Source organism: Sus scrofa, chromosome 4 (assembly GCF_054392235.1).
Source record: "Sus scrofa isolate SSC_HxYL_T2T_F1_AM1 chromosome 4, Sscrofa_HxYL_maternal_Yorkshire_Landrace_v2.0, whole genome shotgun sequence".
Taxonomy (NCBI): domain Eukaryota; kingdom Metazoa; phylum Chordata; class Mammalia; order Artiodactyla; family Suidae; genus Sus; species Sus scrofa.
In genome coordinates this window covers 36,338,548-36,351,178 of record NC_139386.1, presented here as the reverse complement: position 1 = coordinate 36,351,178, position 12,631 = coordinate 36,338,548, and the positions used below count along the sequence as shown (strand labels likewise).

The window sequence follows — 12,631 nt, the reverse complement described above, 5'->3', positions numbered from 1 at the left end:
GTGGCTCAGGGGGTTAAGGACACCACATCATCTCTCTGAGGATGCATGTTCGATCCCTGGCCTCACTCAGTGGGTTAAGGACCCCGAGTTGCTACAAGCTGCAGAGTAGGTCAAAGATGAGGCTCAAATCTGGCGTTGCTGTGGCTGTGGTGTAGGCCAGCAGGTGCGGCTCCGATTTGACCTCTAGCCTGGGAACTTCCATATGCCGGGGGTGTGGCTGTGAAAAAAAATACAATAAAAAGCACCTACTTCCCTAATATTGGTCTTGAGTCTCCCAGACTACCCGATACTAAATGGCTTGACCTTTTCCCCCCAAATGGGAAGAAAAAGCTAGACTACAATCTCCCCTCCCTGCTTACCCAGAAATCCCCCAGTACTCACTGAGATGTCTTTCTTTAGCAGGTCCATTGACCAAGGCACCCTTCACCATGCCCCCCAGACACACACTCATCCTGTGGCAGTGCCTCCCAGCCCCTTTCTCACCAGGACACACAGAGAGAGTAATATTATTTGTACTGCACACAGGGGACACGGGTACGAAGCCCCTGGAGGTGGCAGAGCCCACAGATGCTGCAGCAGCACTGAAAGGATGGTCAAGACACCCCCCTAACCCTCTCCTGGGCCATGGCCCTATATCACAGTGCTTGGTCCTGTGGCACGGTCCCCTTCCTACATCCCTCATCGTATTTACTGCCTGGCCCCATGGCTCATCTGTCTCCCCATCAAGATGGTAAACTCCAGGAACTGGACCAGGTGCTAATGGCTGGTGCTTCCCCCACATCTAGAGCAGTGATGACTCCTGGCAGCCATTCAACACGTCCGTGGTCCATGGGTGAACAATCAAAGATGACAAAAGGCAGGACAGGGGCACAGCGAACACAGAGCCACCTTCCTGATTCACAGTATCCTTTTCAAGGTCATCCTGTAACCTCCTGTATAAACATTTTCAGGAGTAGTTACCTCTGTCCTGCTTTCCTTGGGGAGGCTGACAGAAAACAACAGGAAGGAAAATCATCTTTGAAGAAGCTGAAAGTAGCACGTCAGCATGGTCCTGAGTCTGAACCACTGGGCTTCCAGAGGGGCTGCCAAAGCAGGCAAAAATCGGACCTGGTCAGGGAGGAGGGGAGCAGAGAGGTTTCAGCCATCCCACCGGCTACGGAACTCCCCGGCCAGAGATCAGATCTGAGCTGCAGTTGTGTCCTATGTCGCAGCTGTGGAAACACCGATCCTTTAACCACGGTGCCTGTGCTGGGTCGGGGATTGAACCCGCAGCCCGCGTCCTGGTGCTGCAAAGATGCCACCTATCCTGTTTTGCCACAGCGGGAACTCCCAGACGCTAACCTTGAAGGAGTTCTCTGGAGGCACTAGGCATGCCTGAGAGCACAACTCTGGGCCCATCTGACACCACCCAGGGGCTGGGGAGGCCAAAGAGATGTGCAGACACACCATCTTTGCCAGAGGCAATCTCTCAGCAGCCTGGGAAGTGGGAAAAGGACTGGCATCGTAACGATGGGAGGACCTCATAGGTGCCAACATTGGTCAGATGACATTTATGTGTGTTAAGAGCACTGGCTCATTTAATCCTTCCAACAACCCTAAGAGATTGGAGGAGCCATTCTCCCCATTTTAGAGATGAGGAGACTGAGACACAAAGAGGCCAAGTAAAATGGCCCAAGCCACACAAATCAAAAGTAGGGCAGCCAAAATCTGAACCTCAGCCACCTCACTCAGAGGCTGCCCTCCTAACCACTAAGCCAATCCTGAGGCTGATTAGTCAGCAAGGGGGTTGAAGAGGTGATCTTGGTAAGAGGAACTGTGGTTTTGGCTTCCCTGCAGACACGCTGCTCTGGCCTGGGGCAGAGCGTTAGTGAGCAAGTGCTCAGAAATGAGAGGCAGCATCCAGAAGGATGGCAGACAGGCTCCACAGACCTGGCTCGGGTGCCTCCCAGCACTGTGGGTCAGCAAACAACTGGCTCACGAACACAGCCCCCTTCAAAGTTGAGCAATCACATAGGAAGAGACAGAAGCAAAAAATCCTGTAAGAAAGAAGGAAAGAAATGTGACCAGCTAAGGGTGAAAAATACATCCCTTCCAAAATGATGTCACTAACAAGAAAAAACAACGGCTGTATTAATCAGCATATGGCTTCTCTGAACTAAGACCTCAAAGAACAGATAAAATCCTCGAAAAAGAGGTAAGAGAACAAAAGGACATAAAAGTAAGCTGGGAGTTCTCGTTGGGCACAGTGGAAACAAATCTGACTAGTAACATGAGGTTGTGGGTTCAACCCCTGGCCACAGTTCAGTGGGTTAAGGATCCAGCATTGCCATGAGCTGTGGTATAGGTTGCAGACTTGGCTTGGATCCTGCGTGGCTGTGGCCGCGGTGTAGGCTGGCAGCTGTAGCTCCGATTCTACCCCTAGTCTGGGAACTTCCATGTGCCGAGGGCGTGGCTCTAAAAAATTAATAAGTAAAAATAAAAGTAAGCAGACCAAGTTCACAGAAGCAATGGAAGAGAAAAACAAAGCCATTGCAAAAGTGAAAATCTCATCAGAAAAAGCAAGAAGGGACATTGCAAAATGCAGCTGGAGCAAAAGACTTCTGGGCAGAATTATACAGATAAAAAATACTAAGAGAAATAAAATCGAATAAAACTCTTTTAAATTAACAGGACAAAAAAAACCCCACTCAAAATATTGCCACCCCCTTAAAAGATTCTGAGGTGTTCCCATCGTGGCACAGTCGTAAGGATCAAAACTGACTAGTATTCATGAGGACGCGGGTTTGATCCCTGGTCTTATTCACTGGGTTAAGGATCTGGAGTATAGGTCGAAGACATGGCTTGGATCCTGCGTTGCTGTGGCTGTGGTGTAGGCTCGCAGCTACAGCTTGATTCGACCCCTAGCCTGGGAACTTCCATATGCTGCAGGTGCAGCCCTAAAAAAAAAAGAGAAAAGCATTGAAATTTTACAGATACATATGTAAAATAAACAAGGATCTGCTGTATAGCATAGGGAACTATGTTCAATGGCTTGTAATCACCCATGATGGAAAAGAATCTGAAAAAGAATAGATACATACATAGATACATACGTATGACTGAATCACTTTGCTGAATCACTAACACAATGTAAATCAACTATACCTCCATTTTTAAAAGAGCATTGAAAACCAAAACCAGAATGCACCCACAGCTGACAGGACCAAGGCCGCTTGAACCTCTGTGCACTTAGAATGATTTGCAAGATGTAAACTTTGAAAGACAAGGTCCAGAAAGCAGGTAGAGTATGTGGCTATTTGTAAGAAAGAAAAGGATAGGCATACATAGGATATGCAATGCTTGTATCTGCACAGAAATGTGTACAAGAGACACAAACTGCAAAGTTGTCTCTTGAGGAAGGCGACTGGAGTCTGGGAGGGGAATAATGTTGCTTTTATCATATACCCGTTTGTGCTGTCTGAATGTTACCTCCATTGCCACTTCAACAAACTTTTCAAAGAAAAGGAAAGTGTGTGTGTCTGTGTGTGTATACATATGCCATTACTTATATGTGAAAGCACGAGCAATTATACAATGAGAGTCTCGAGGGGCATTTCTCAGTTGGGTGCACCAGCAAGTTTATCTACATACTTGAACCACTGCAAAAAAAATTGCAATTTGCTCCCATTTTTTATAAGTCTGATTTAAGGTATCAGTCGTCCCCGAGCTAGGGAGCCAGATCACCAGAATAAGTGCTGTGCTCAACCAATGTATGTGACCAAGTTCCAGCCTCAAGGGAGCAAGTGGCCAGTGGTTCTTTAGGCCAACAAAGGAAAGGGCGCTGCTGTCTGTCATTCTGTTGAGACTGAATTTTCTCCATGATACATTTACAATAAAGCTAGGCACAGAGAATATACAAGCACTAGCTGGCCTGGCTATTAGTGCTGTCCAGAGGTCTTTACTGCGGCACATTGGAAATCCCAGCTATAGAACTAGGGTCCCAGCATTGTCATGGGAGCCCTTCATGATAAAAAAAGTTCTCTTCGCCATGCAGAGTTTTGAGATGTACAATGCTTAGGGTACAGGAAAAAAAGATATCTGCTTAAAAGGGGCCAAAGGTCAAATAACACAATTTTCTATCGAGCATCAAAACTTCCAAAAGAACAAAATAGGAACCACTTTCCCATGACTCCAAATGAATGTATTTGTATCTGAATTCAGGCTCCATGGGGCTAATGTGGAGTTATATTCTACGGTGAAATAAGGACCTTAGTCAAGAAACGCCAGCTTACCAGCTGCACCAGTTTTAAAAAATCAACGAAGACGTCACTTCTCAACATGTTTGGGTCCACAGTTACTGAAAAACAGGGACATTGAGCCAGGTTAGCACAGGGCTGCGGTGACTGCTCTGGGAAACTGCTCTGTCTTCCAGGCTTTGCAGGTCCCCGCTCCCTCCCTGAAGGCAATGAGCCTGTGAGCTCTCAAAGCCATGACCATCTACAAAGCTCACCTCCTCCAGGCAGCCTCGCCTCCTCCAGGCAGCCTCGCCAACAACATGAACCCATGAGACCAGCCCCAGAAATCCCACTTCAGTGGTGCATACCTATCTCCCCATGTCCATGTTGCCGACCCTGCCAGAAGGACAGGAAGGTAACTGGAGGGGACAATAAGGTCTACACACTTGGACCTAGACTCCCACTTTAGTTGGGCATTTGGTCCATTTGAATATTTTATTTTATTTTATTTTAGTCTTTTTGCCTTTTGTTGAGCCACTCCTGCAGCACATGGAGGTTCCCAGGCTAGGGGTCGAATCGGAGCTGTAGCCACCGGCCTACGCCAGAGCCACAGCAACGCGGGATCCAAGCTGCATTTGCAACCCACACCACAGCTCACGGCAACACTGGATCGTTAACCCACTGAGCAAGGGCAGGGATTGAACCTGCAACCTCGTGGTTCCCAGTCAGATTCGTTAACCACTGCACCACGACAGGAACTCCCATTTGAAAATTTTAAACTAACCAGGAAACAATACCAATTGAGTGGGAATTTCTTCACAATGGGAGCTCTCAAGAGGTTCCAAAAAAAAAAAAAAAAAAAAAAGGCAAATATAAGTCTGTCAGAGAGGTTTACAGTTTTCCGTCTTTTATACTTATAAGAGCATTTTCCCCTTTAGTCTGAAAGCGTCAGATACCAATAGCCAGCACCATAGCCAGAGTAGAGGGACAGAGACCTTCCAGAGAAGTCCACACTCACACATGAGGTGCTTCCCAGCAACTTTCTCACTCTATTTTTTTAATGGGTGCACCCGAGGTGCATGGAAGTTCCTGGGCTGGGGATTGAATCCGAGGTACAGCTATACCCTTTGCAGCAGCACTGGCACCTGGATCCTTTAACCCAGTGCACCAGCCCAGGGATCAATATCTGCCTCTGTAGAGACCCGAGCTGCTGCAGTTAGACTCTTAACTCACTGCATTACAGGGGGACCTCCCCTCTCTTCTTATCTTGCTTCCGACAAGTGCTCTCCTGGACCCTGCCCTTGAGGGTCCAGGTCACTTGATGTACTTTCTACCTCCGTATTAAATGTCTTTTTGTTGCTGTTTCATTGATTTCATCAAATAGCTTCTATCAGTATTCAAAACTAGCCCTGACAGGTTATTTCAGGTTGTGCTTCTCCCAAACGATGCTATGTCTTTCAAAAGAAATTAACTATGAGAGAGAGAGGAAGTGTCCCTGTAACAGGAGACACTTTTTATAAAAGGGATTCCCCCCACCCCGCTTTTTTTTCTTTTTTGGCTGCTCCACAGCATATGGAGTTCCTGGGCCAGGGATCAGATCTGAGCCGCAGCTGCAACCTACACCACAGCTGTGGCAACAACTAGATCCTTAACCCGTCGTTAAGGATGGAACCTGCATCCCAGCACTCCAGAGCCGCTGCTGATCCCATTGTGTCCCAGAGGGAATTCTCCCCTCTTTGTGTGTGTGTGTGTGTGTGTGTGTGTGTGTGTGTGTGTGTGTGTGTGTGTGTGTTTTGGTCTTTTTAGGGCCACATCCATGGTGTGGCACATGGAGATTCCAAGGCTAGGGGTCTTATTGGAGCTACAGCTGCTGGCCACAGCCACAGCCACAGCCACGCCAGATCCAAGCCGTGGCTGCGATGCACACCACAGCTCATGGCAACGCTGGACCCTTAACCCACTGAGCAAGGCCAGGGATCGAACCCACAACTGCAAGGTTCCTCGGATTCATTTCTGCTGCGCCACAATGGGAATTCCTTCCCTCTTTTTTAATGGAATATTTTGGTGTAGGGGGGGAACGCTTGTCTTATTTTCTGGAATATACGTGGCATGTATGCAAAGTAACTCTTTAATTTTTAACATAGTTCCTTAGGGATGGGGAAAGCTATCGAAAAAGTGTTCATCCAACTAGTATTTACTGTACAACTGTAAAGTACCAGGTGCTATGCCAAGCACGTTGTATAGTTTAGCTCATTTAATCTTCACAACAAACCCTAGAGTAAATAATAGTATCTCCAGCGTACAGATAAAGGCACTGAAGCCCAGAGAAGGTATGTGTCTTGCCTAAGGTCACATAGCCAAGTGCGGTGAAAACTTGGGACTTGGCTCTAGGTCTGAATGGAGCCTGTGCTCTCAGTCACAACACTATGCTGTCTCCTTCCTTTGCCTTCCAAGAGGATGCATGAGGCATCCTGCCTAAGGATAAAGGCCAGGCCTGGAGAAGTGACCTTGTAAGCATGGTGATCATTTGTGAAAGTCGGATTTTTTTTTTTTCTGCTTTTTAGGGCCACACCCTTGGCATATGGAGGTTCCCAGGCTAAGGGCTGAATCAGAGCTACAGCTGCAGGCCTACACCACAGCCACAGCAACACCAGATCCTTAACCCACTGAGGGAGGCCAGGGATCGAACCTGCAACCTCATGGTTCCCAGCAGCATTCATTTCTGCCTGCCACAACGGGAACTGTTTCTTAATTTTTTTTTTTTTTTTTTTTTAAGGCTGATGGTTAAAGGAGTGTTTCCTGGATATGAGAAAGCAAACCAAGAGGGAAGGAAAATTCAAAGGATATTATAGTTTGAGCTTGAAAGCGCTTATTTAACAGGTCTAAAAAGGTACATTCTCCTTTACAAGATGAATGGAAAAGAAATGATTTCTGGAATTTCTGTTTACCAAGTTAAAAAATAAGTGAGAAATACTGAGGCAAATCTATAACTGCTGACCTAGAATGACCCATCAGATTACTAAGAGGATTTTAATTTTGATTTTGTTAGGAGGAACAAAATCAACATGCGGAAGAAAAAGCTTTTTTCTTTTGTTATGAAGGACATCAGTGTAGTGGTTCGTGACGTTTGAATAAGGTTTCTGTATTAGATAGCATTATTATATCAATGTCAATTGCCTGATTTTGATAACTATACTGTAGTCACAGAAGAGATTTCCCTTCTTCTTAGGAAATACACATAGATGTATTTCAGGGTAAAGTGGCTTGTGTGTGCAAACAAGCATCTCAAAAAAATACATATAGGATAGGTGTTCCCATTGTGGCTCAGCTGAGCTGTGGTGTAGGTCGCAGGCATGGCTTGGATCCTGAGTGGCTGCGGCTGTGGTGTAGGCCTGCAGACGTAGCTCTGATTCAACCCCGAGCCTGGGAACTTCCATATGCCACAGGTACAGCCCTAACAAAGACCAAAAAAAAAAAAAATTATATGTAGGATACATATGCACACATTCATATCACAAACACGGGAAAGTGAGAGATCATGAGAAAGCAAATGTAAAAGGTTAACATTTGGGAGATCTGGGTGAAGAGGATACAGAAGAAGCTTTTGCAGTATTTTTGCAAATTTGCTCTAAGTCAGAAATTCTTTCAGAATGCAAAAAAAAAAAAAAAAATCAGATACAGAAAAGTACGGAGAGTGTATTTCCATGTGTGTTTTACAAACAGAGATGGACACACCCATTAGAATACACAGGATGGTTTCTGAGAAATACACAAGCCACATGTCATAGCATTTTCTCCGAGAGGCGTAGGAATCTGAGGTGGAAGGGAAAGTACCTTTCATTGTACACTCTGTGGACAGGTTATATTTTTAAAACATTTGGTGTCTATACCATTTCCTTCTTTCCAAACCTTTCCATAGCTGAATGCCAATGTTGCTGTTTCTCCCCACCTCCCTCTTTAAAAACAAAAAGAAAATACGTCTACATGTATCTCCTAAGAGCAGTCCTTCTGGACACAGCGCTTTTTAGGAGCCCAGCGACAGGTTGGGACCTTTGTTTTGCAAGTCTCATGGGGCCAGGGCAGACCTCCAAGCATCCCTGGTGCATTAGCATGGCTCCCAGGGCGAACATGGAATTGCCAGTAAACATCTCTGATAGCTCCTGAGAGCTTTCACAGAAACAGTTCATTTCATGGCTTTGTTCAGTCTTAATCCAAATGCTATTTCTTTGATTTCTACAATCAAAGCTGACACAGAGCTCCCATGAGTGAATCGAAACAAAGCATTTTAAAACCAAATACAAAGACCACATGTTGTATGATTCTAATTACATGAAATGTCCAGAGAAGGCAATATTTTTTTTCTCTTTATGACTATACCTGTGTCATATGGAAGTTCCCAGGCTAAGGGTTGAATTGGAACTGCAGCTGCTGGCCTACACCACAGCCACAGCAATGAAGGATCCTAGCTGCATCTGTGACCTATGCCACAACTTGTGGCAACACAGGATCCTTTAATCCACTGAGTGAGGCCAGGGATCGAACCTGTATCCTCACAGATGCTATGTCAAGTTCTTAACCTGTTGAGCTACAATGGGAACTCCCAGAGAAGGCAAATTTATAAGGACAGAAATCAGTGTATAAAGACAGAAGCTGGTGGAGGACAAAACTAGGGAGTGACTAATAATAAGTATAAACTTTCTTTTTAGGGGTCATAAAAAATGTTCTCCAATTGGATAACAGTGATCATTGCACAATCCTGTAAATATACCACAAACCGGTGAATAAATAAATAAATAAATAAATAAATAAATAAATAAATAAACGACTTTCCTATCTGAATAAATCTGTTTTTAAAAAATCCAAATGCAGGAGTTTCCATCGTGGCGCAGTGGTTAATGAATCCGACTAGGAACCATGAGGTTGAGGGTTCGATCCATGGCCTTGCTCAGTGGGTTAAGGATCTGGTGTTGCCATGAACTGTGGTGTAGGTCGCAGACACGGCTCGGATCCCAAGTTGCTGTGGCTCTGGCGTAGGCCAGCGGCTACAGCTCCAATTGGACCCCTAGCCTGGGAATCTCCATATGTCGCGGGAGCAGCCCTAGAAAAGGCAAAAAGACAAAAAATAAATAAATTAATTAATTAAAAAAGCCAAAAAATCCAAATACATACCATTTTGTAAATATTGTTCCAACTGTTCCCTTCTCTCATCAGCCATAGATGTGGTCATTGTGAGATAGTACTTTGGTGGAAAGGATGGCAGGCAATTTCCAAATACCCGCCTCAGCTGAAATATCCAGAAAACACACAGTTAAGGCAAGCACTTAATTTAAAAATCAGATCCAAATACCCACTTCAGCTGAAAGATCCAGAAAACATACAGCCAATTCAAGGCTGGCTCAGGGCAAGTCTCACTCAAGTGCTTTATTTAAAAATTAACCTTTCCTGGCAGCCAAAAGGGGGAAATGAGATACCATGATTTTCTTAAGGAGAAATTTATTTCAGTACAGGTTTCTAGAACACTATTAGACAGATGCCAGACTGACGACTCCATCCTGAGTTGGGTGACTTTGGGGTGTAGTTTAATTTTTCATTCATTTCTACAAACTGCCCACCTGTAAAATCATACAATATTCCTTTAATTCATTGCCCAATAGTATCTGTGATATCAATGATGACAGTTAGGGATTTAATTCCCCGTCCTTCCCCCCATGCAATCCGAACAGCCAGTGTTTACAGCTGTGCTGTCTAATTCTGCAGCCACTGGCTATGCGGCTTGTCAAACTAAGACGTGCTGTTAAGTGTAAAATATACTCCAGACTGCAAAGATTTAGTACAAAGAGAAGAGAATGCAAAACATCTCACTAATAATGTTTTATATATCTCGAAATGATAATATTTTGATGTTGGAGGAAATGTATTATTAAAATTAATTCCACCTTGTTTTTTTTTTTTTTTTTTTTTTTTGTCTTTTTGCCATTTCTTGGGCTGTTCCCACGGCATATGGAGGGTCCTAGGCTAGAGTCGAATCGGAGCCGTAGCCACCAGCCTACGCCAGAACCACAGCAACATGGGATCCGAGCCGTGTCTGCAACCTATACCACAGCTCACGGCAACACCGGATCCCCAACCCATTGAACAAGGCCAGGGATTGAACCTGCCACCTCAAGGTTCCTAGTCGGATTTGTTAATCACTGAGCCACGACGGAAACTCCCACCTGGATCTGTTTATGCTTACATTTTATGCTTTTTATGTTAAAACTTTAAAAGAAAATTCTGAATTACATATTTGCTCACATTACATTTCTGGTGGACAGTGCAGGTTTCTAGAACTCCTATAAGGCTGACATATGATCCTAATAGAAACCCAGCCAGGTCCTGCCTTCCTCCCCATCCACATAGGACCTAAGACAACGGTGGAAATTTTTTTATGTAAGCTAATAGTGGATGCACCAAAAATAATTTTTCAATGACGATAACCAAAAGCACATCTTTCTTCATTCCAGCCCTACACTTACAGTGACAGCCTGAAGATAAGGTACAGCATCATTCTCTTAAAAATAGAAGAAAGGAAACCAGGAAGAAACCCAGTGAGATTTCAATATGGTATCTCTCTCTGGCGCAGGAAGGCTCAGTGGCTTCGAAAAACAAAAGCAGATCTAAGAGAGATGAGACTGCAAACAGCTAAGGACTTTCATTCCATGGCCTTTGTCAAAAAATACAGTGTGTGTTTGCCAAATATTTACCTTGCATAGTCTCTAACTTCAACAGACATCCAGAATCTGACCCCTTCTCTCCACCCCCATTGCCTGGTCCATATCGCCGTCATCTCTTCCAGGGTATTGCACTAGCCCTCCCTCCAGCAGATCTCTCTGCTTCTGCCCTTGATACCCTTCTGCCTATTCCTAATACAGAATCTAAAGGGATGCCTTAAACATGTAAGTCAGATCAGGAGTTCCCGTCGTGGCTCAGTGGGTAACGAATCCGACTAGGAACCATGAGGTTGCGGGTTCAATCCCTGGCCTTGCTCAGTGGGTTAAGGATCCGGCGTTGCCATGAGCTATGGTGTAGGTTGCAGATGCAGCTCGGATCCCATGTTGCTGTGGCTCTGGTGTAGGCTGGAGGCTACAGCTCTGATTAGACGCTAGCCTAGGACCCTCTATATGCCGCGGGAGCAGCCCAAGAAATGGCAAAAAGACAAAAAAAAAAAAGTAAGTCAGATCATTCCCCTGCTGCTCAAAATCCTTCACGGCATCGCATCTCACTCAAATACAACCCAAAATCTTGATGGTTGTAAGCACAACGTCATGTGTCCCATGCAAAGTGAGACCAAACAAACCAAAACGTTGACATCTGGAGCAGGGAAAGGTTTACTGCAGGCCATGAAAAGAGACAGATGGCTCGAGCCCCCCCCGCCTCAAAAAAAGCCCAAACTTTCCAAACCAAAACGGTAAAGCCATTTAAAAGCCAGGTGAAGGAGGAGGGTCTCGGGGTAAGTGATCAGCTCTTGCACAATTATCTGATTGGCTGATGGGAAGGTAAGAGGGTGGCATCACAGGGGTTAACATTTAGGTACCAGTAGGCCTGAGGGCTACATGTTTATGATTATCAAGTAGTTAATTTCTCCCATTTGGTGATGGTTTTAGCATCTATAAGACAACTCGGGAAATGTGCATCAAATACGATTCAAAGAAGAGCTAAAGCAGAGGATACTGGGGAAGGGCTTATCCCTGGAAGGCCCCATAGGGTCCTGCTCGGTTATAGGACTGTGCCATCTGATAAGATGTCCATCAACCACTTGTAACTCCTTAAATTTACACTTTTATTAAAATGAAGTAGGAGTTCTTATCATGGCAGCAGAAACGAATCCAACTAGGAACTATGGGGCTGCAGGTTCGATCCCTGGCCTCCATCGGTGGATTAAGGATCCAGCATTGCTGTGAGCTGTGGTGTCGGTCACAGACATGGCTTGGATCTGGTGTTGCTGTGGCTGTGGCGTAGGCCAGCGGCCACAGCTCCAATTAGACCTCTAGCCTGGGAACCTCCATATGCCATGGGGGCAGCCCTAAAAAAAGACAAAGACAAACAAATAAAATAAAATGAAGTAAAATCTTAGAGAGTTCCCCTGTGGCTTAGCTGGTTAAAGGATCTGGCATTGTCCCTGCTATGGCTCTGGTTACAGCTGAGGCTCAGGTTCAATTCCTGGCCTGGGAATTTCTGCAGGCTGTGGGTGCAGCCAAAAATAAATAAATAATAAAAAGAAAATAAAATCTTAAATTCAGTCCCTCAGTCATCCCAGCCCTATTTCAAATACTCAGTGGCCACAGGAAATGTGGCAGGTTGCTACTGAATTGGACAAAGAAAATACAGAGCATGTCCATAAGCACATAAAGTTCTACTGGACAGTGTTGACCCAACAC

At 45.1% G+C, this 12,631-nt stretch overlaps 2 protein-coding genes across 6 annotated transcripts in view; both read right to left on the bottom strand.

The window, feature by feature from the left end:
- RNF19A (ring finger protein 19A, RBR E3 ubiquitin protein ligase) overlaps nucleotides 1-12,631 on the bottom strand; it is a 1,069,816-nt gene that overhangs the window by 396,722 nt on the left and 660,463 nt on the right. The gene's annotated exons all lie outside the window — the stretch shown is intronic.
- Nucleotides 1-12,631, bottom strand: part of SNX31 (sorting nexin 31) — an 87,087-nt gene that overhangs the window by 61,290 nt on the left and 13,166 nt on the right. For 4 of the 5 annotated variants that reach the window (XM_085021996.1, XM_021089041.2, XM_085021995.1 and 1 more), the window contains 2 exons: nucleotides 9,384-9,498; nucleotides 4,272-4,336 (listed from right to left, as the gene is read on the bottom strand). In XM_085021996.1, the coding sequence (XP_084878122.1) occupies nucleotides 4,272-4,336; nucleotides 9,384-9,441 (123 nt within the window). In that variant the 5' untranslated portion in view covers nucleotides 9,442-9,498. Of the gene's footprint in view, nucleotides 1-1,929; nucleotides 2,037-4,271; nucleotides 4,337-9,383; nucleotides 9,499-12,631 lie in introns of all 5 variants that reach the window. The other variant, XM_085021997.1, reaches the window with a different exon arrangement.